The sequence below is a fragment of the Acartia tonsa genome, chromosome 2 (genome assembly GCF_053477335.1).
Source record: "Acartia tonsa isolate MP-2025a chromosome 2, ASM5347733v1, whole genome shotgun sequence".
Lineage (NCBI taxonomy): Eukaryota > Metazoa > Arthropoda > Copepoda > Calanoida > Acartiidae > Acartia > Acartia tonsa.
Window position 1 is genome coordinate 11,457,639 of NC_137261.1, and position 22,325 is coordinate 11,479,963.

At 30.0% G+C, this 22,325-nt stretch overlaps 1 protein-coding gene across 1 annotated transcript in view; it reads left to right on the forward strand.

Annotated features, from left to right (window-relative positions):
• The window catches only part of LOC145312396 (death-associated protein kinase 1-like), a 463,414-nt gene that overhangs the window by 390,699 nt on the left and 50,390 nt on the right, over nucleotides 1–22,325 (forward strand). The window contains exon 15 of the mRNA XM_080151633.1: nucleotides 19,103–19,204. Coding sequence (XP_080007759.1) covers nucleotides 19,103–19,204 — 102 coding nt within the window. The remainder of the gene's footprint in view (nucleotides 1–19,102; nucleotides 19,205–22,325) is intronic.

The window sequence follows — 22,325 nt, forward strand, 5'->3', positions numbered from 1 at the left end:
ATTTGGTAGAGTTTTTTCGAAATAGTGCGTGGTCGGGAACAGAAGTCATTCACTTTTCATTGCTTTAGGTCAGGTTAGGTTTGGCCATATTTTACTCTGGGTAACTCCAAAGGGTATAGGTCACCGCTGGTAAAGGCCCTGCAGGGTTAGTGCCACCTGCAAGGGTTAGGCACAGCAGAAAAATAATATTTATAAAATGAACTGGAGGTAGGGAGAGCACCGTTTTGTCCGTTTTTGGATCTATACTACAAATTAAAGCAAATTTGTATTTAATCTAATAGAAGGAAAATATACATTTGACACAATATGAAGCTGTTATAATACACTTTAGAATTAATGCTAAGAATAGGGCTCGGCAGCTGCACCTCAGCCGCGCATAAGCCTCAAATTTAGACTAGCTTGTATTAAATTCCGAAAAGATGGATTGTCTGTCCAGAAAAATGCCTAGATATCCCAGCTGGATTTTAAAGTTAAAATGTGACAAGTGCTATGGCCTACCCGCAGCTGCCGAGCCCTAGCTAAGAGTTGACAAAGCTATTTTTATTCTCAAAGTATTTATCCCTTTTACATGTCCTCCTTAAAAGTTACAATATAAAGTTTTTTCTTCTTCTTACTTTTATCCTTTATAGACGTGTTTAACAACTTTATTTGGTTAGAATATAAAACTGTTATTTTTTCTTTTTTTCTCTTGTAAAATAATACATAACATCAAACAATGTCATGATAAAAAGTTGAACTAAATATAATAACTAACTGTAATGCCTATTTACATGTTCCAATGGAATTTCACCTACACGGAATTTTATCTTTTATATAAGGCTAGTCCTTACAGGGGGGGGGGCGGGGGGGGGGGGGGGCTATTCAATGTTTTTGGTTTGCTTAAGTCCTTTAGTAAACATGCAACTTATGTATAGCGTTTTAAATAATTTGAAGTTTTGTGAGCTCATAAAGAGTTTAAGCTTAATACTTTTTTTGCTGAACACATAATTTGCTACATTGTTGTATATAAATTGTGTAACTTTATTACACATTCTAACACTTCCTTCAATTGGATAAATACAGCTTGTACAGATTTATAAACTATCTTTCTCGTATTCGTTCGAATCCGGTGGATAGGAACCGGTTCTCATCCATACGAAAAAACTATGTCTAGCATCGTATTATATCCAGCTTTTTACGAATATAGAAATGTACAATCATAAGATTAAAACCAGTTTTTTTAGCCGGCGCCTTCGGCACCTCGGGGCTAAAAAACACTAGTTTTAATCTCATAATTGTACTTTCTATATCCGCGGAAAGCCGTTTATAATACGATGCGAGAAATAACTATTATAATGTTTTTACTGTAATACGCTTGTAGAACTAAAGAGAAAGAGGGATAAAAATTTTCCAGGTTGACTGCGAAACCGATTAATACCCACTGGATTAGAACCAGTTCTCAAAATCATGTATATCATCGTATTGCAGACAATTTCCCCTAACTATTAGAGTTAAAATAATAAAGTTGCTGGCCCTTTTTATTTCAATTTCCGCGGAAAGCTGTATATAACATTTTGACAATAAGGTTATAATCTGCCAAGTGTTAGGAAAAAATAAGGTTATTAAGGATGGTTAAAGAGAAGGGATTATTAAACGTTTATTGGTTTTATTTCATAGTTTTAAATTTTAGTGTGTTCCCTTCCATCCTGATTACAAGTAGTGATTGTGAAAGATTAAACTGAATAGAAAACTTGATTGAAAAAGAGTTAATTTTACTAAAAAGAAAAAAAACTTGAAAACTTTTAAATACATTGAAGCTCAACAGTGAATTTTTTATTTTGTTTACTTTTTGTATTGTTTTATGCTTGCAGTTATTGTCTATAAATCTATTGATTTAAGTTTCAAATAAAATTATATAATTATTCACGAAACCTATACATTTAAATACAATATATTCTATCTTTAAAATTCGTAAACCAGTCATAGACGTGAAGATTAGGAGTTATAACCCTTATGACTGCATCTAGAGAGGGGTGTTCCATCCTCCCCCTAAAATTTTTTTTCAAACATTAAAGTATTTTTATTGCCATAACTCCTACCTAACCGCATTTCTCATGAAATTCGTTCAAAGGGGAAAGACTTGTCTTTAGATACTTTTGGAAGGTGAAGTGGGATGATTTTTTACTTTCCCTGGCCAAATTCATGTGCACACCTTCGATTACAATACCAAAAATCAAAATGTTTTGGCAAAACATTTATTTAATTTTTTGGGTTTTAATTAAAAATTTTGTATTTCTCACTAAATTTTATCTTTTTATCTAGAATTTAAGAGTACATACAATATGAGCAAATAATTTTTTTTTATTTATTTACAACATCCATAAAACGGAGCTCTGAAATGGTAGGAAAACGAAGCTTAAGCTTAAGTCTAAACAAAATTGTAAGTAAATTTGTTGCAAAACTGTTTAAATACAGAATACTTTTTAAGGACCTACTTACTTTTGACTTGATTATAGAGAAGCTTTGCTTAAAACATTTTATTATGTTGTCCTAAGAATCAGCATTCAAAAGTAAACTGAATTTTTAGTATAAGCTAAAGTACATAATATGTAAATCATGATTCACATAGAGAGAATTGTTGTATTTTGATCTAATTAGAATATAAGAAACTACATAGGTATGATTTTCACATTGACAGAAACAATGATTCTGGAAAATTAGTTGATAAATCGCAGAGAAGGTGGGGAAAAATTATACTCATACCCAAAGTTTAAAAATCTCGTTTTTATGGCTCAAAAACATTTGGTTCTATAGAATTTCTAGAATTGGTTCCAAAGTATTAATGTCTAATTTTTACAACCCATAATTTCGATCTTTAGATAAGGTAACTAAGTTTATCACTATTGGGGACCTATATCAATTTATTGTCTATTGTCGTATCCCTTAAGATCCATGATAAATCGTCTATATAAACTATCAAAATAATGTATTAATAAGTATCCCATTCTGTGGCCTACGGTTGTCATGCTTTCATTCTATTATTTCATGCTGTTAACCATTACTACCTAAGCACTTCAGCAAGCTTCTAAAGCAAATAATAACACTAATATATCATCACAGTAAACTGGTTCAAATGGCCTTAAAATACTGTTATTTAATGGTAAATAATCGCTGGGAAACCAATTTTTAAGTTACCTCCTCTCTCGTTATAACTCTTATAATGCTCGGTGCTTTTATAATATCGCTAATATTTTATTTTAGCCAAACAATCTTAGATTTATATATAAATGGTTTTGTAGCTAATCATTTCCGACTGGAAAGTTAATATAACTGCATTAATTAACTTATAACACCATATATTATATAAAAAATAATATTATATATAATATGTTTTTTTTTGTCAAAAAAGTTAATTTCGTATATTATCACCATCCGTTTAGTTGAGCTAAGGCCTGCCTCATATTTTACATGTGCATAGTTTTTATATAATTTGCTTAAGCCATTGGGGCTCCCACAACCATTAAACCAATAAACACCAACCTAAATTTATAAACAAATGATTGTTTGTGATTTAATTTCGGTCAAAGGGAAATTTTCTGAAATTAGGAAAATTTGTAACATATTCAAAAAAATGTAAGATCTTTGAATTAGTCTTTTATTAAGTCTTGGTTGTATGTTCAGAATGTCTTTTTACTCCGTCTGTGCCGGTAAAAATATTACGTTTTCTCTCTATATACAATACATACATATACTCCTCTTTCTCTCTGTCTCCGTGAGAGACAAGGGGGAGGGAGAGAGAGAAAGGGAGCAGGTAGGCATTAGACTTAGACAGAGAAAGAAAGTGAGAGAGAGAGAAACTACGAGTAAAGGTGTGTGTGTGTGTGTGTATAAAGTCTATCAGAGGTAGATATTAGTGACATTTGGTCAGATCAACACAAAGTGCCATTCAAGTGAATATTTCTTCCTGTTACAGTGTTACAATTGTTTTATTTTTTATTTTTTATATTTTATTGTATGTTATTTTTCTTTTTTTTTTAAATTATTTAAAACTTTAAATAAAAAAAAATTCCAAAAGACATGCTAATATACCAAAAACAAGTTGTTTTTGTTTATTTATAGTTTGTCGCAGTATTTTGTAATACAAATTGATTATTATGCTTTGCAAATATGAAATAACATATTTATACAATAATAGAAAAAATCCTCTTTATTCAATACAAAACATAATAGTTATTTTATATTAAATATTGCAATTAAAAGGAAAGATAAAAGATCTTGGATAATCCAAAATTTCTCACAAATTTTATAATTTAAATCAGAATGGTTTTAATTAAGATACAATTAAATGACACTTTTCACTTTTGTAAAATGAAATAAAATGTTAAAAAAATAAGGAGGTTTAAAATATTTTATTCAACAGTATTTATACCCATAAACTGTTCAGTGAGTAGGTTTAAGTTTGAATTTAGTGAAATGGCAAATAATTGTACCTTTTTCCTATTTATGAAAATATTTGGCTGACAAATAAGCTGAAGGCAAAATAAGTGTATAAGCAATATCTCCCTAGCTTGATTATTTTAGCAAACAATTGAATAATAGAAATGAACCTTCATTTTCTATTAGAAATCAAATCTGTAGGTAATATCTCTTAAATGTTTATTGGGTTGGCTAAAAATGGTACACCTGCCAAAACTCTAGATCAGTTAGGTATAATGATTAGTAGCTTCCTTGATAATTGCGGGTCAGCTTGTAATGTAACATAGAATACATTCAGCTCTGCTTATCAATCCAAGATTGACCAAAGGATTCTTCCAAACTCCATGTGCATTTGAATCCTAATCTCAGATAATCAGGGCTACATACATACAACTTTTTAGTTGTTTGTAGACAACTTGTAAAAATGAAACCTATGTGTTTATAATGATTAATTTGAGATAATATATGTTAGATTAGAATATAGGAGAACCCTACCTTGAACTACCAACACAGGACTAGAAAAAAGTAAAAACTAATTGTTAGGTAGTTTTTAACTTTGCTGTAAGAGAGATTGCACCAACCCAAAAGTTTTTTTTTAAATTGAGAATAGTGCATGCATTGGTTTTCACTCTTACATACATATCACTCATTTGGTTCCATATCTTTCAACATATTTTTAATCACAGTAAAACTGTATTTTAATTCATAGTTCATTTTTTTATTTATTGAGATCAACTACAGCATAATTGTTATTTATAATGAACATTTTACTTGTCGAAAAACTAGAAGAAAAAATATTTTTACTTCATGTAAAGTTGAATATAAACAACCTTTCTTTAGGACTTTAATTAGTGCCTTACTTTTGCTTCTAGGGAGCGGAATTGATAAGAAAATAGTCTAAAACCATATAAAATTTTCCCTAATATTGATAATTCTCAATCGGTTCAGTGGTTAGCTAAATCTTAACGAACAAACATAAAACCTAACATTTTTATACTAAAGTACAAGCAAGAAAAAATATTTCGATCATATTTTTTATCTAAAGTTACAAGAACAGTTAAATAACCAACCCTTTAACTTGTAGAACATTATCACTTTACAGAAAATTATAATTTTTATAGAAACACCTTCCTTTGTAGTTATACCAATCTCAAACTTTTTCATCTTTGGTTTGCCCTTCAAGAAAAAAGTAATAATTGGGAGTTTTATCTCGTGGAAAAAAACTTTATCTTGAGTTTTAAATACTTTGTAGTTATTAGTAGTGAACAACAAAAATAACTAAAGATTGATCAACGGACAAAATAAATTTTGGAGCAGATGTTTGGTGAGCATTAAAGAGATATGAAAAAAAAAGGATTTGATACATAGTCGAAAATCATGAAATCGTAATAAAAATATTTTGTCTATTGGAGCATAACAAACAGACCAACGAACCAAGTGAGTTGTATACTGGATGCGCTTAAATAAGGGATTTTAAAAATTCAGCAGTCTATCATAAATAGCAGCCAAGAAAATTGCTCCCCCCCCCCCCCCGGCCCTAATTGCGTTATGGACTTTTGATCTGACGGACAGACTGGCGGAATGATTTAATAATATATAATATTTGCTGGTTACATTGAAAATCAAGAGGCTGAAGACGGCTTCGGCAGCTTCAGACACTTACAGTCTATCAATTCATATTCACTGAAAAATACATGAGAACAGATAATGGAAATTTAAAAAAAAATCTTTTTGTGTTATATGCTTTTCAAACACATTAAGATAAGTTGTAATATTAACTTTTAAAGGGAAATTAATTAACATTGAATTTAAACTAAATTTCTCGTTTTATGAAGAAAAATAAAATCAAAGACAGTCTACATACATAGATTAAACATAATTTGAGTTTATTTCATTTGATAATACTAAATATAATAACTAAATAATCTTTGACAGACATAATTGGCATTTCTTGCAGATTTGTTTGTAGTAAACTTTGTCTGAAAAAATCATAAAAATTAGCATATCTTTTTAAAATATCCAAGCATAGTTTAAAAATAGTTATGACGTCTTAAAAACCAGCGTATTAGATGGATATTAGATAGAGGTATCAAAACGCCACACAGACGAACCGACACACACTATTTACAAGTTTTGCTTTTAAAACTGGATTAATCTCGAGCACTAGAGATGGTATGGCAGAGAAAGCGCGCTCATGTGGAACCAAGCAAATTTTAGTTACATTCAAATAGAATTTTTTTATCATTATTTGGTAATTACACTTGTTTATCATTGTAATTGATATTTATTATTAAAGACAATGTTCTGTCTGTTTTATATCTAGAAATTTAACCCTTTTCTTGATTATAAAGTCTGTACGTCAAGTTGGGAACGTTAGAGCGTAGCTAACCTAGAATTATAACATACATAAAATTTATTATGTCACTCTACGACTTTTATATATTACTGAACTCAATGATTAGCCAGACTTATGATCTATTTAGAAACAGAGCTCTGCTTCCTTGCATCTCGTCATTCTTTTGGGAGATTTTTGTTTATTGGATTTAATTATCTAATTTTATCCAAAGATAGACACGTCTATGATTAATTTAATCCATTTACAGAAAAATGGTTTAAAAATAAAATTTCATATAATACAGATTTTGTTGAAAAGTGGCTCTAATTAAATTTCTTACAATACACATTCAGAAAACTGAACAAGGATGGAAAGGTTTTGTGTTAAACAGTTTAAGAATTTAGTAACGGGCTATTGATCTCAAATAAAAATAAGCTAAAAGAACTACAGAAACTGTGTATTTATGCTTTTTTAAGTTATGTTGTGCTATGATAAGTGATTGGTTAGTGGAATTGATAAAAATACCATTGGTAGGTATAGGCCATGCACGGTTAGGATCCCCGCATTGTTAAGGTTTTAAAAATACTCCATCGCTCCCCATTCCCTTATATTCAATTTGATATTTTAAAAGCTGTATTTTTCTCTTTTGGTACTTTAAGATAAAGCACCGTCTTTCTGTCCATTGTTCATAATTCTTGTCTATGTTTATGCGTTGTAATTAATGCAGGGCTCGGCAGCCGCGTATCAGCCGTAACTTAGCAAACCCGTTTGGATGCTTAATTTGTTTAGGAGAGGGATTGCCATAGTTGGATCAGGTTTAGATTTCCAGTTGTGTTTTTGAAATAAAATCCTGGCCTGATTTTTTAATATTTTTATTCGGCCAAAATATATAAATTTCCAGTCAATTTCACACCTCCCTAAATATTTTATTGGTAATTCACACCTTCATATTATTTTCTATTAAATTTCTACCCAGCATGTGCCTGTTTGAAATTGTACATTGTTGTACAAGGCTTACAGGCGGTTGACGAGCCTTAAATTAATCCATCTTGTTTTGTGTAGATGCATCGAATTCTAGCAGGGACTTGGGGATATGACAATGTACTACAAATCAATTTAACCTCATAATTTTCTTATTGTTAAATTATGTAACTGATAAGTATGGAATTGGATTTTAGGTTTACCGAATCGTCACTGTCCTCTCCCTCTCTGTTTTTGGGGAAAGGAAAATAAATCTTTTTAATTACTTCAAGACAAATTATGCTAGTTTAGGATTTATAAAATTGCTTTCAGCAAAAGTAACAAAATTAATTTAAAAAAAGAAGAAGAAACCCCTATTTTTCAACTATATTAAATTTAAACAATATCATGTTATTTATTTTCTAATAAATATTAAGTGAATATTTAAAAGATGTTTTTACTTTTTTTATATAAACTTATATACAGAGAGTCAAAATTTTAAATGTATGTCTGTATTATAAAGGCGAAAACATCATGGAATGACAAAGTGAGTTATATTTTGTCATAAAAAGGGAGGGTTATAATATGCGATAATTTATTGAAAATCATGAAACCTTTATAAAAGACTAGCATGGCAGCATGAAAGACGGACAAAGTAAATTACATTCTGGATTCTCATTGGTTCAGGGAATCATCACCAAAAATTTAGGTTGTTCAACTTAAATAGCCGCCAAGAAAATCACATCATAGCGTTACGTGCGGACTAACGGATGGTCAGACAAAGTGAATTATAGAGTAGCTGCCCTTCTAACTTTACTATGCCAATATTACTTTTGTTTTCTTAGCACTATTTATAGAACAAAATACCGTATTAACCTTGGATACATATTATAGTATAATAATCTTTTTATACTACAATATCATCCGCTCTCAATACAAATTATATAATGATTGGTAAATTTACCTGGAAAAATCAGATATTCTTCATTGTATTCATTTAAATAGTTTATGACGTATCTGTAATTGACCTATTCTTGCTATTTTTTGGGGGGGAAATTTTAAAGGTTTGAGTAATGTTCCAAATCGAGTCTTAACTAAAGAATTTTAAAAAAACTTTAATTGGAATTTTATTGGTTTGTTCATTAAGTTTAGTGTCCAAACGTTTCAACCCCAAATTTTAATCTACAGAAGGATTAATTTTGTCTAGAATCATTATAAATATACATTTATTCATCGGCCATTGTCTTATCCCTTTATATCCCTGTGATATTACAGTGAATGTTCTCTCGGGACACTTTTATTAGGCAATTAGTCATCAAGACACTTCTGATATTAAATAAATATACATTAACGTACGTATTTATTTACACAAACTAAGGATGACAACATCCATAAGTAGCGAAGTACTTTAATATAAGAAATAAAGGAAGGGAAAAGTGAGCATAACAGACAGACAGGCGGAAAAAAATGAAATAGAAGAACACATATTTTCTAAAATCAAAACAGTATTACAGATCAGTACCAATAGATTAATGGACAAAGTCATCTATAGAATCATGATTTTAACAACAAAAAATCAGCCTTTTTTCTCAAATAGCAGATATGAAACAATATTGAAATAGTTATTTATCGCATCGTATTACAGACAGCTTTCCGCCAATATTAAAATAAAAATTATAAGATTAAAACCAGGTTTGTTAGCCTCGAGAGATAAGTGTTTTTTTTTAATATTCGTGAAAAAATTGTCTTTCATACGATGCTTTACATGATTTTTCAGTATGGCTGAGAATAGGTTCTAATCCAACAGTCATTAATCAGTTGACCAACTACAATTGGTTTTTAAAGAAACTTTTGATTTCCTATAAAATGAGAAGCAAATTAGTTTCTCTTTGGATAAACATTTCTTTGATTTAAAAAGCCTTGATGAAAAACTTTATATATTGGTTTCGTAGAGTTGTTATAGCTGTGTAAATATAAAACAGCACGAAATTAAACTAAATTAAATCTTTTGTCAATATATATTTGTTTGTTTGTTCATTAGGATATCTGTGCTAAAAATTCTATAATTTTATTTTGTCTTTTAACTATTAGGATCGTTTTAGAAAAATACTCTAACATGTAGTGTAAACAATTTGTTTATGAGCTATTTTGTAGTAACGTTACAAGTCCAAAGTCAGAAAGTTAGCACCAAACTTTCATTTTCCTATAGCACAGATTTTAGACGTGTTTACGCAATACTACAAATTTATGAACTGACAAATATAACATAAACCTCTGAAGCATATTTGTAGTAATAAATTTGTTTTCATTTAACACAATGTCATATTTTACATATACACAAATATCACAATAGCAAACCAGAACATCCTTATATTGAAATAGCAGGATCTTTGTGTGTCACTGTCCGTACCAAAGGATCTCGATAACCACTGAACCGATAGAGTTCGCCTTTACAATGTGCTTCTGATAGGGTCCTGAGGTTTTTAAACTTTTTTTGGGAAGGGTACTTTATTACCGATTTCTTTTTTTGGGGGGAAGGATTTTTTTATTTTTATTTTAAAACTAGAATTTAAAAAAAGGTGGTTGAACTCATCCCCCACCATGCAGTTCAATTACCTCTAATTGCCTCACAAAAAGTACAATACATAGAGTTTATAATGAATGAAATAGGGTAGGGAAAGTTGTCGTACTGTAGTAATAATTTGTTGACATGATTGGTGACCACTATTTCCTACTCCTTGTATTCCCAGATGAGTGCCAAGACTTTGGTCTGGAACGCTTACAGATAAATTATAAGCAGTTCCCGCGGTTATTTGCCACGATAGTATTGCAGCTGAATTACATATTGTTAAAGACTTGTGTTCTGCTGTTGATGATATGATAGTGGAAAAAGTGGAGAGTCAAGCCATTAACATTCATATAGTATATCAGTACAAATTATTGATAATACATGCCAAAAAAGAGTACATTATATAAATGGATAGATAATATACATGTTTATTATGACAATGATAAATTGTAGTCAATTTAGGTTGCTTTCATGGACATAATTTATTGGTCAGTTCGTTCATCCAGTAGGAGGGGAAGAAATCTTTTGAAAATGGGAAGGAATATAGCCATCTACAAGTTTCACTTTATTAGAGTACATGATAATCTGGTGAAAGATCCACGTAATAATAAACCATTATTGTAGAGATAGAGAATATTACGAGAGAAAGCTCAGATGTAATTAACTTTATTTTGCTTCAAACATATTCAACATTAAAATATTATGCTTTCAAATTTTTGGAAACTGTCATGCCACAAAAACAATTAAACAATTATTTTTTTTTATCTAAAAGGAGTTTTAACTAGTTACGATTAAAGGTGAAGTAGTTTTCTTATTGAGAGAAAATTTGCAATTAACAACATTAATGTTTTGAATGTGAAAATGTTGAAAATGATTTTAATTAGAGTATAAAATGCTATAATATGTTGGGCTAACAGCTAAATTTAAGAATGGTAAGATTTTTTGAACACAGTAATAGTGTCTGACTGATTATGACGTAACAAAAAAAATTTGTTAATGAGAGGCCGTTATTGACCAATGGTAAAATTTATAGTGGCCTCTCATTGGCTATTTTTTTTGTTACGTCATAATTAGTCAGATACTATTACCGTGTTCGATTTTTTTCTTGATTTATATCATAAAAATTATTTCATCTCCTGGATATTATCCTCCTTGTTTTAAGGAAGGAATTGACATAGGACTGAAAATTATACTAACATTAAAATTTCATAAACACGTTCACTCATTCCTTGGCTTAAAAGCTTATTATTTTTTATCTAATTTTGATTGAGTTGACACTATCAAACATTTGCCACAAATGATTTTAATTTTTGCAAGGTGCAATTTTGTCAATCATTGGGTTTACATTAATTTATCTTTCATTGTCTTATCCCTGTTTTTTATGAAGTGTGACATAGTTTACAAAGATTTTAATCGTTTAAAAGAACAATCATTGTTATTATTATTTGTTGATCAATGACACATTGTCTACTTGTCTTTAAATGGTGTCACTTCAACCAGCAACAAAATTGTTGTTTTGTCTTTTTTCTTTGCCAATATGATCGTTGTAGATAAATGAATTTGCATTTGAATAAGTATTACGTTTCTATCAATTTGACAATTGGACTGTTTTATTACACTGCATGGTATTATAATCGCGTTTTCTTTTACGCTGACTTTGGGGACTGTTATTGAACTTTGATTGGTTGGTTCATTAAGTTGTGTACAAAAACGTTTCAGCCACTAATTGTAATTTATAGGGGGGTATTTTTTGTATCGCCATTGGGAATGTACAGCAATTTATCGGCCATTGTCTTATTTCTTTAGACCCCTGATTTTTGACACTCTAAAGAGTGTAAAAAGTAATAATATTGTGTAAATAAAATAAAAACAAATCAATTTATTTTCAACTTAGGTATACCTAAACAAAGCACCTATCTTCCAATAAACCTAGTGCATAAATCTTTCTCCAAAGTCTTATTTTGGATATTCTGCCTTTAGAAGCTGGTGAATTTTGGCTTAGAAGGTTTACAGCTTTTATTTGCTAAATCAAAATCTTGCAGTTTTTAAGAAGTCCTGTTCATATAGGTTAAAATGAATGATTATGTGTTTACAAACAATTGTTCATACATTATAGATAAATTCTAATAGGAAATTTAAAAACACTAATAATATTCTCTTGATTAGAATATTATAAAAATCATAAATTTAATACCAATTTGTTAGCCTGGGTCTTTGGCCACTCGGGGCTAACAAAACTGTTTTAAATATTATGATTTATCATTTAATGTACGTGGAAAATTGTCTGTAAAACGATGTTATACATGATTTTATGACACTTCCAAGGGATTAAGGGTAGGACAATAAATTAACTTCTTCCTATTTTAAATGCTGTGAACACATAAAAGAAGATTAAAGTGAAGGTTCATTTCTTTATAATACTAAAGATTATATTTTAACTTCAATTATAGGTATAGGCATTCAAATATGGGTTGGGTATACCTAACACCATTTCACTGGAAAAGGCATAATTATCATTACAGTAATGAGGGAACACTCATAAACCACAAATCTGTCGCCTTCTGTTACACAAAAATTGTGTTCTAGAAAATTCTAGTCAACAACAAATTGACAAAATTAAGCTAGTTCCTTGAATGTCTGTTTCAGATAGTTACAATAAGTAGTTATAATCATTTACAATAAGCTAAGCAATAAATATTAAGTTTAGAATGTACATATAGTCCAGACTTTTCTGAAAAGTGTGTATTATAATTAACAAAAATAAAAAATATTCCGGTATGGTTTCGAAACCGATTAATTCCCGGTGGATTATAACCGGCTCTCAACTACCCTTAAAAATCATTTATGAAATCATATAACAGACAGTTTTCTACGAAAAATAGAATAAAAATTAAAACCAGTTTTGTTTAATAGGGCTTTCGGCCTCTAGAGGCTAATTAAACTAGATTTAATCTAAAAAATTTTCGTTAAAATATCCGCGGAAAGTTGTATATTATACGATAAATAACTATTATTTATAAAAAAAAATCTGACATATCCTAAAAGAACTTTAGAAATTTTAAAGGTTGCACTTTGTAAGAGTATAAGATATAGATCAATAAGAACAAAATGGTAGCAATCAAAACAAACAACAAATGGAAACAATTACAGAGCATTAAAAGTTATCCTAATAAAATAAAAAGAATACTTTAAATTTAAGGTTAGCTTTACTTCATTTGGTTTTTTTTCCAGGGAGGAAGGGGAAATTGGGCTGTTTATTTCATTCTTCCCCAAACCTTATAACCACTAATTTTAATACACATAAGGGTAATTTTGTGTATCATCATAACATCAATTGAGAGTTTATTGTCTTATCCCTTTAGATTCCTGATTTTTTACTTTTTTTTCTGAATTAACTCCCCATAAACTTATTTATTATAAGTACAAGGATTGTTTTTTAATAAAAATCTTTTTTTTTATTATTAAATTTACTTTTCAACTATATTGTTTGAACACCACTAGAGTGTGTGTTAGCTACCAGGTGTTGTTGTATTGAGGGATGACAACTCACAAAATTGTTCTCTATAGGTAAATCCAACTGTGCAGAAGCCTCCAGGAATCTCATGGATAAGGCAATGAAAGATTAATTAATGTGCACCTCCGAATAAAATGAACTAAGCAATCCTTGTAGAGTTTAAAATTATTGTGGAAAATTAAGGTTCGATAAAAATTTCAAAGTCAATTAAGAGAAATAATAAAACTTTGGGAACCAGTATGATTTACAGTCCAATGTCTTCTCCTTTCCTGAGTTGCTCTCGAAAATGCTTCTACTTTTCAATAAACTGTTCATAAATATCTAAAATTATAAAATGAAAATTTAAAATATAATCTTTTTTACAAGAACATGTTTAAAATGATATGAAAATTTATATTGTTATTGCTATAACATTTTCTCACTGGTATTATTGTTCTCAAAAACTTCTGGTTTTTTGGTTTAATTTTAAGATTGAGGATGTAAAAAGTTTAATTGATTATAATTGACTTTAATTGTTATAACAGTGTTTTCCAAGGATTGTTTTGGTTTGTTTAGAAAAGAAATTTTTATTAATCATTTAATAGAAGTGTTGATATTTTTTAATTTATGGTAGTCTCTATGTTTATGCGGGTTAAATTGTAATTTGGGCCTACAAATCAGAAATAAATTTTTCTAATTTATATTTTCATATCTTCACTAGATATAAAATTTAAATATGAATTCCGCTATCGATATTGTAAAATTAAAAATTCTTGGTTTGAGAATCATTTATCTCAGAAAGGTAGAGAGAATTTCAGCTGTTTATTTCACTGGTCCCCAAAGTTTTATAATAACGTTTTATTATACGTTGAATCAACAACTTTGGAGACTAAATTAAATTTTGATTTTTTTGTTCATCAATTTGAATATTCAAACGTTTCATAAACTATTTTTAATCTACAGATGAGATAATTTTGTGTATCATCTTTGGGGATGTACATCATTTTATCGGCCATTGTCTTATCTCTTTAGATACCTGGATTTATCCACCACTGTCAGCTCCCTTCTTGGACTGAGACAAAGACATTATTCAGTTTTCCTTTTCCTGTCAATTAAATAGTCCAGAAATTTTTTTGGTGTGCCTACACTTTCACATAGTTTTTTTTGTCAATACACAACAGCAAATAAATAATATTTGTGAACAATTTTAGACACTAAAAAGTGTTCCTACCAAACAATCTAGATTTGAGTATAAAGAGTTTTTGAGCCAACTAATGATAGATCTTGTTTTTATAAAACTTTGGGTACCAGTACCATTTGATATCTAATGTCCCCTTTCTTTATGAGTGTACTAGCGGATACGCCCCCTAGAAGCCTCTAGGGGCACTTAAGGTAGAAGGGGAAAAGTCGCAATCATTCCATTTTAAATTTGAGTTTCAAAAGAGTACAAAATATTTTTTTTTTTTTGGGGGGGGGAGACACCCTTCCAAAAAATAGTTTAAAACCTTCCCAAGACCTATAAGAAGCTTCACTGTAAAGGAGAACAATATCGGTTCAGCGATTAGCGAGATCCTTCGGGACAGACAAAAAACGCTTACTGCTTTATATAATAGGATAATGAAGGTAGTTTGTGCTGTTGTAATAAATACAGTTCTGATCATATGCGACGGTGAATTCACACTAAAAATTTTCACAGTGAGTGGAGAAATGATTTGGAAAAAGGTATTATTAAGTGGTTAATACGTTGTGCATACAATGTAATGCAATTATACCAATGGATTTAGAATATACATCGATATTATAACAGGGAAAAATTTGTCGCTTATTAAGCTTCCAACATTGACGTCACTTATTGGTCGGTTCGTTCATCCAGTAGGAGGGGAGTGGTTGGGTTAGAGAGGGGGATCGTTATTCTAGCCAGCTACATGTTACACTGTATTAGAGTACATAATAATCTGGTGTAAGATCCAAGTAATAATAAATCCATTATTTGAATAAGTCAGGTTTGTGGAACAATCAAAACATATTTATGATTAAAATTCGATATACGTTAAAATAAATAGTAAAATTGTAGTGAATACAAAAAAATACCTAATTTACATGCCAAAGAATTGTTGAGAGCTGAGCTTTTTGTTATTACGGTCTACCCATCCGCACATCCGTGTCTGTATGTCTGTAACGGATAGCTCTAATCGTTTGTTCAGGCATGTTTGTATTGCTTCGCTTTCATGAATATTTAAATGAATTTCTTCCTTGTTAAATATTATTTGTAAATTCATTTAATACAGATTTTAAAAAAGATAGTGAAATTCCCCTCTAACAAGCTATAATACAAAGATCTTTAATAGTACAAATCTTGATAATTGGTCAGAATCCCTACAAGTAATTGGTTGATTTAGAGTTACGTGATACTAATATCAACTTTTATATTATTGTATTGTAAATCCCAGGCCTCGGCAGCCGCGCGTCTACAGCCTGTGAAGCTCAGATTAATCAACCGTTTACAATTTTAAAAATGAGCTGCAAGTCTAAATATGACCCAAATATGACGCTTGACTTGCGGCTGCCGTGCCCTGGTAAATTCTAAACAAATTTTTAAAAAAATTCTCTTAAGGACACACATTTAAGTATATGTCTGTATGAATTCAACATCTATTTGTCTGTCTGACAGACTTTTCTGGTCAGTTTTATAGATTTTAGTTTGGAAAATAAAGAAAATAAATGGTTACTGCGGTTTTGCGAATTTTCACAATGCTTAGCTGATTCAAAAGCCATCAAACTACATAAAAATAACAAGAATATAGGATGACAACTAAGACTAAAATTTCGGTGTTATTATGAAACGAAGTTACTCTAGAAAACAATATTAAACTATTCTGACATGTGTTTAGAATATAGTGTTCAACTACTTGGGATAAATAAATAATTAATTAATTAGCAAAGTTGAAATTTCAGACAAATTTGTACATACATAAATCTACTGTACTAAGCAGTAAAAAGTAAAATTTAAAACTCAATAATTTACTCGATATATGAACCTATTTTATCCATAGCCCGTTTGATTTTTTTCTGTTTAATTCATTCGTTTCTAAGTAAGAAGTATGTTTATAATACTGTAAAATGAAGAAAAAAATATTTTAAAAGGAGGGGGGGGGGGGGGGCGAAAGTGACACTTTTTGAAACCAAAACTAAAAGTCAAAGGAACTCAACTAAAAAAAAGTGTTACAGGTCTGACATTTTGCATGGCAGTTGCTTTATAGGGGTACAATATGGAACTGTGAAGAAACGGCGTCGCAACCGCCAAAAACCGCCGAGAAAAAGCAAAAAAAATTTCGGCGGGAAACGGCGGTTTTCGGCGGTTGCGCCGCCGTTTCTTCACAGTTCCATAATTTACCCCTATAAAGCAACTGCCATGCAAAATCTCAGACCTGTAACTCTTTTTTTTAGTTGAGTTCCTTTGTTGACTTTTAGTTTTGGTTTCAAAAAGTGTCACTTTCGCCCCCCCCCCCCCCTTTAAAATTTATAACGTTAAAGTTGAAAAAAAGATGAATTGAACTAAATTTTTGTATTTCAATTAGGTTAAGTTATTCCAACTTTCCTTTGTACTTTAAATTTTCCTAGTAGTTGTTATTAAAATTATGAATATTTGGGGTATAGTCCCTTTCGTAACATCGCACCTTATGGGACGATTCTTTGTATTTTTTACAGTAGCTTTTCTCCTATTTCTAGCCCATGCGGGGCCAATTACCTATCCATGTGGGGCAATCACCTAACCTAAAATAACCTATAAAAAGACATTTTAAAAATACGATGAATTGCCCCTTATGGGGCGATGTTACGAAAGGGACTATTCCCGAATATTGTAATGATACCAGGAATTATATAATTACTAAAGCTTTTTTTTGACATTTATAATTAGAAAAGTCACAACATACAAATGTTTTTTTTCTACTTTAATATTTTTTATTTAATTGGCTGACCCTTTTTGGGTGCAAAAAGGCATGGTTGGAAGGTTTAATTTTGAACCAAGGGCTTTTAGTTCATAATTATTGAGCAGCTTTGCTTTTTAGATTAGGAGTTTCTTTGTCTCTAGCTTTTTGGGTATTCAATTCATCACAGAGGTTTTGTACTTCTTCAAACAGCCTAAAACCTTCCTTGGACTAATGCAAAGCTTTCCTGAAATGGATATACATACATACAAATAAACATCCTTTGTCTATAATATTTTTCATGTCAAATAAGGTTTAAATCTAATGAAACTATCATAATAAAAGTAGAATAGACCTAACTGGCAATTATGCTATGACTGTACAAATCAAAAATTTTATAAAGCTTTTCTGTCAAAAATAAAAAAAAGGAGTTAAATAAAACATTTTAGTTAAGAAAGTGTCAGAATAATAAAAGTTTGATGAAATGATATAAATTATTAAGTCTGAAACATGGCTTAGTATTCCAAAAAAAAACATTTTCAGAATACAATAAGGATGAAACAATAATTGGCGAATCTCATACGCCAATTATACAATTTCTTATTTAGATTAGACAAATTATGGGATACACGATCAAAAGTAAAATAAAGAGTAAATTATCAGTTGGCATTAGTCAGCAAATCTATTTATTCAAATTCAGACCTCTATATTTGATAGCATCAAAGTAAAACGTATTTCCCATTCTAGTTAAAAAGTTGCTTCCATTTATGTCATTTGAATTGAATATGTTTATTATTTTGTTTGTGTAATAATGTTTTATAATAAAATTTTCTATCTCCGAATTATTAAAACTGAGTTGGGGATATTTGCATGAAATATTATGTCAAATAAAACAGAAAATCAAATAATAGTTTTGTTGGCAATACAAGCGGAAATATTAAGTTACTATAAGCTTTATATCATTCAAAATAAATTCTTTTTAATTTTTTGAGAAAAAAAATGAATGATGAAATGATAAAATATGATAACTCAATCTTGAAATATTAATAAAAGTATAAGTAGCCAGAGAAAGGGGAAATTGGGTTGCTTATTACACTAGTCCCCAAAGTTTTATAATAAATTTTCTTATTCGTTGGTTTGACAACTTTAGGGGACTTTTATGGAATTTTGATTGGTTGGTTCATTTGGTTGAGTGTTCAAACGTTTCAACTATCAATTGTTATCAACAGAAGGGATAATTTTATGCATCATCATTCGGGATGTGCATTAATCTATCAACCATTGTTTTATCCCTTTGTATACCTGATAAATAGCAATTAAATATTGACGATTCTTTACAATAATATTTTATTTTATTTTAGGCGGACAACTTTGTTCTGTCGGCAGTGTTCTGTGCCGTGGAGGAGAACAATATCACTGGTCTAGAGGAGCTACTCTCCATGGCAAACATTGATGTCAACCAGGCAATTTCATCAAATCAGATTTGTGTTGATATGAGTAGTTTATATAATTATCTAATCATTTTAAGCTGTTAATTTAATTACAAATAATAGGTGCTACATACAATACAAGCCTCCAGGAAATACACCACAGTAACTGATGAAAGACTGCCAAAGTAGTCCTAATACCCCAAATTTGAAGCCTCGTGCTTGAATAACAAAAAAGTTTTATTATAAAATATTATTAGTTACTGACATTCTAACTTTGTGCCCAAAATAAGCTTATAATTTTGATTCTATTTAGCTGGTGTTATTTAATATTGAAATTTATTTATGATAAGAGGACTGGAAAAGTTTAAAGATTTTGAAGTTTCAACTAATTTAAAATGCCTTTAAATTTTTGTTATTAGAGCTGGAGGCTACGAATCTGGGGTATTTAGTCTACCTGTGGTAGTGTTTCAGCAGTTAGAGCGTTGTTTTTCATCCAGGTTTCCTTCATTTTTGGTTTTAAAACTAATTTTCACTTGTATATTATTATCCCTAGTGTTAATTAAGACAACATATAAGTATTGTTAAGTATAATAAGTTTTTACCGCCAATTATAGTTATTAGATTGTTTTTTGTTTTTGGCCAGGGAGTTTAGAGATTTTACATTGAAAATATTTTTACAATTTGCTAAAATTTCAATCTTACATCTAAAAATGATTCTTTTTAATACTTAGTTAGGTTAACCAAGGTCCAGCAGGGTTAGATTCTTGAGTGTTATACATCAGTGTAGGGACGTTGAACGCCCTCCCCCATCCGGTTTTTTCTATCTCATTAGCTGTGTGTGAAAGATAAAGAGCCCAAACTGCGTGACTTTTTAAGTATGGGTATGACACATAACTGAGAGTTGGAATTTTTTGAATATCTCCATCCTGGCGGGCACAGGATGCCAGCAAACCTGGCAGGGTCATCCAGGTAAAGAGCAAAACTGTTTTTTTTACTTAAACAAAGCATTTTATCTTATCAAAATACTAAAATATCCTCTAGTAATACTTCCTCATATCAAATACAGGTGTTCAAGTAAATTTCAGGTTCCAGGTATGATCCTGCATACCCTGATCCTCCAGGTCTCAAGAAATCTTTAAAGGCTCTTGTGGTCGCAATTTTTGACTTAGAGACTTCAAATTTTAAACTTAAACTTTTCTTAGATGTTTACATGATGTATTAAAATTTCATGAAGATCCGCCGCCTTTTTCCCGCTGACAGCTTCAAAAATAAGAAAATTACAGCCGTTTTTAATTTTTTAAGTAAAAAAGGGATCTAAAAACCAAAGGTTGTTAAATAAAAGGGTGAAGGAAGCAAAATTGACTTTGACTTACTTAAGGTCGAAAATTCATTATCAAACAGGGGACTAATTAGCCCTCTAGCTCAAATAGAAACCGAGATAATAGGGAGGGGGGGGCGTTGAACGCCCCCTCCCCCCTCCCGACCGATTAAGGTGCGGCAAGGGGCCCGACTGTTAAGGGTTAAGATTATAAAATAAAGTAGATGTTCAAATAAAGGGATGTTTGTAGTATGTTAAAATTAAATGATAATTTATACCAATTAAGCTATAAAGTTAACCCCCCTTTATAATTTTACCTTTTTATTACAGGAGTCTGTATACATGGTTTTCAGTCTGTAGGAAAATCTTTAAAAGCCTAAATTAGCGCCAATCCTTTTATTTCTGTCCAGGGCCAAGTTCAATTGCATTTTAATTATCAAGTGCAAATTTAAATTACATTTCAAATTTTTTTTTTCGGTTAAAAATGTGCTTATAAAATAGTTTCAGACACTAAAAAAAATATTGGACTTTTGATGCCGTTCTTTTGGTCTTACAAGATATAATTTTCAACATAGCGTTATATGTAGCGCAGCTATTCTATTATTTAAAATCTGTTCGTAATTATGTAGTATTTAAACAGAAATCTTTATTTTTTTGCGTATTCTAAAAATATTAATAATTAATTGAAATCTTCATTGACTGAACAACAAATTTTGAACATGTAGTTACAAAATTTCGATAATGATTTTAATAATGATATTAATATAATACATGCACACTTGATCAATATTCTATATACAACTTGTAGAAAAGTTTCATCTCATATTAAATTTTAATAATTTAGATTGACTAGGTTTTTTGAAACCAATTAAAATATGATTAAATTTAGATGAATTTTATATTTTTGATATCAAGATTACGAAACTTTCATTGATTATATTGCATTCATAAAATTGTTGATATCATTTAACAAAGAAATAACTTTAATTTTATCAAAAGTACTTTTGTTGGTGGTGACCTCCAATAAGGGGGCAAAAAAAAGGAGGCAGGATTAAACAATTTTAATATTAAAACGGTTTTAAGCACGTCCATGCTTAACATGATAATTATCTTAAAATATCTAAAATTGTCAATTTATTTAACCTTTTCTAAAATAGGAAATATGCACACAAAAAATTCTATTAGAACTGGACCCAACTCTCCGTGTCTGCAAACTTTGGAAACATTTTTGCAAAAATGGGTTAAGAGTAATTTTACTAAAGTGGAAAACATATTTAAAAAGCTGCATATAGCATATAGTGCAAAAAAGTGATTTTCTCGGATGCTATAAAAATTAAAGGTTTTAGTTTTTTAGTGCAGATTTTACTTACTATAGGTTATGTTTGACAAGTATTAAACATTAGCAGCTATACTGATTCTTGACTGCTTTTTAGCAGCTGTAATATTTTCGTTATTATGTTAACAACTTTAAGCAACTCTAACTAAGAAATAAAAGTTACAAACTTTCTAACTTGTTTTTGTAAATTTTTTCAAATCAATCATTTTTCTTATCGTCCATTCTAAACCGTATGTTGTATGCAACCACATTGATTTTTGTACATGTCTGTAAAATCTTCATAAAACCACTTCTGTGGTTGCATAACTTTTTTTGACCACTTACATAGATTAATAATTAATAGAGCAGATATTGGCGAGAAAAAGTTAAAATCTCTTTTTGTTTGAAATTTATTTTTTCCGGATTTTTTATTTGATTCAACTTTTATATTATAAAAAATAAATAAAAGCAAGGTCAGACAGACGGACTTACGGAATTTACTTAAAGACAATAGTATCTCA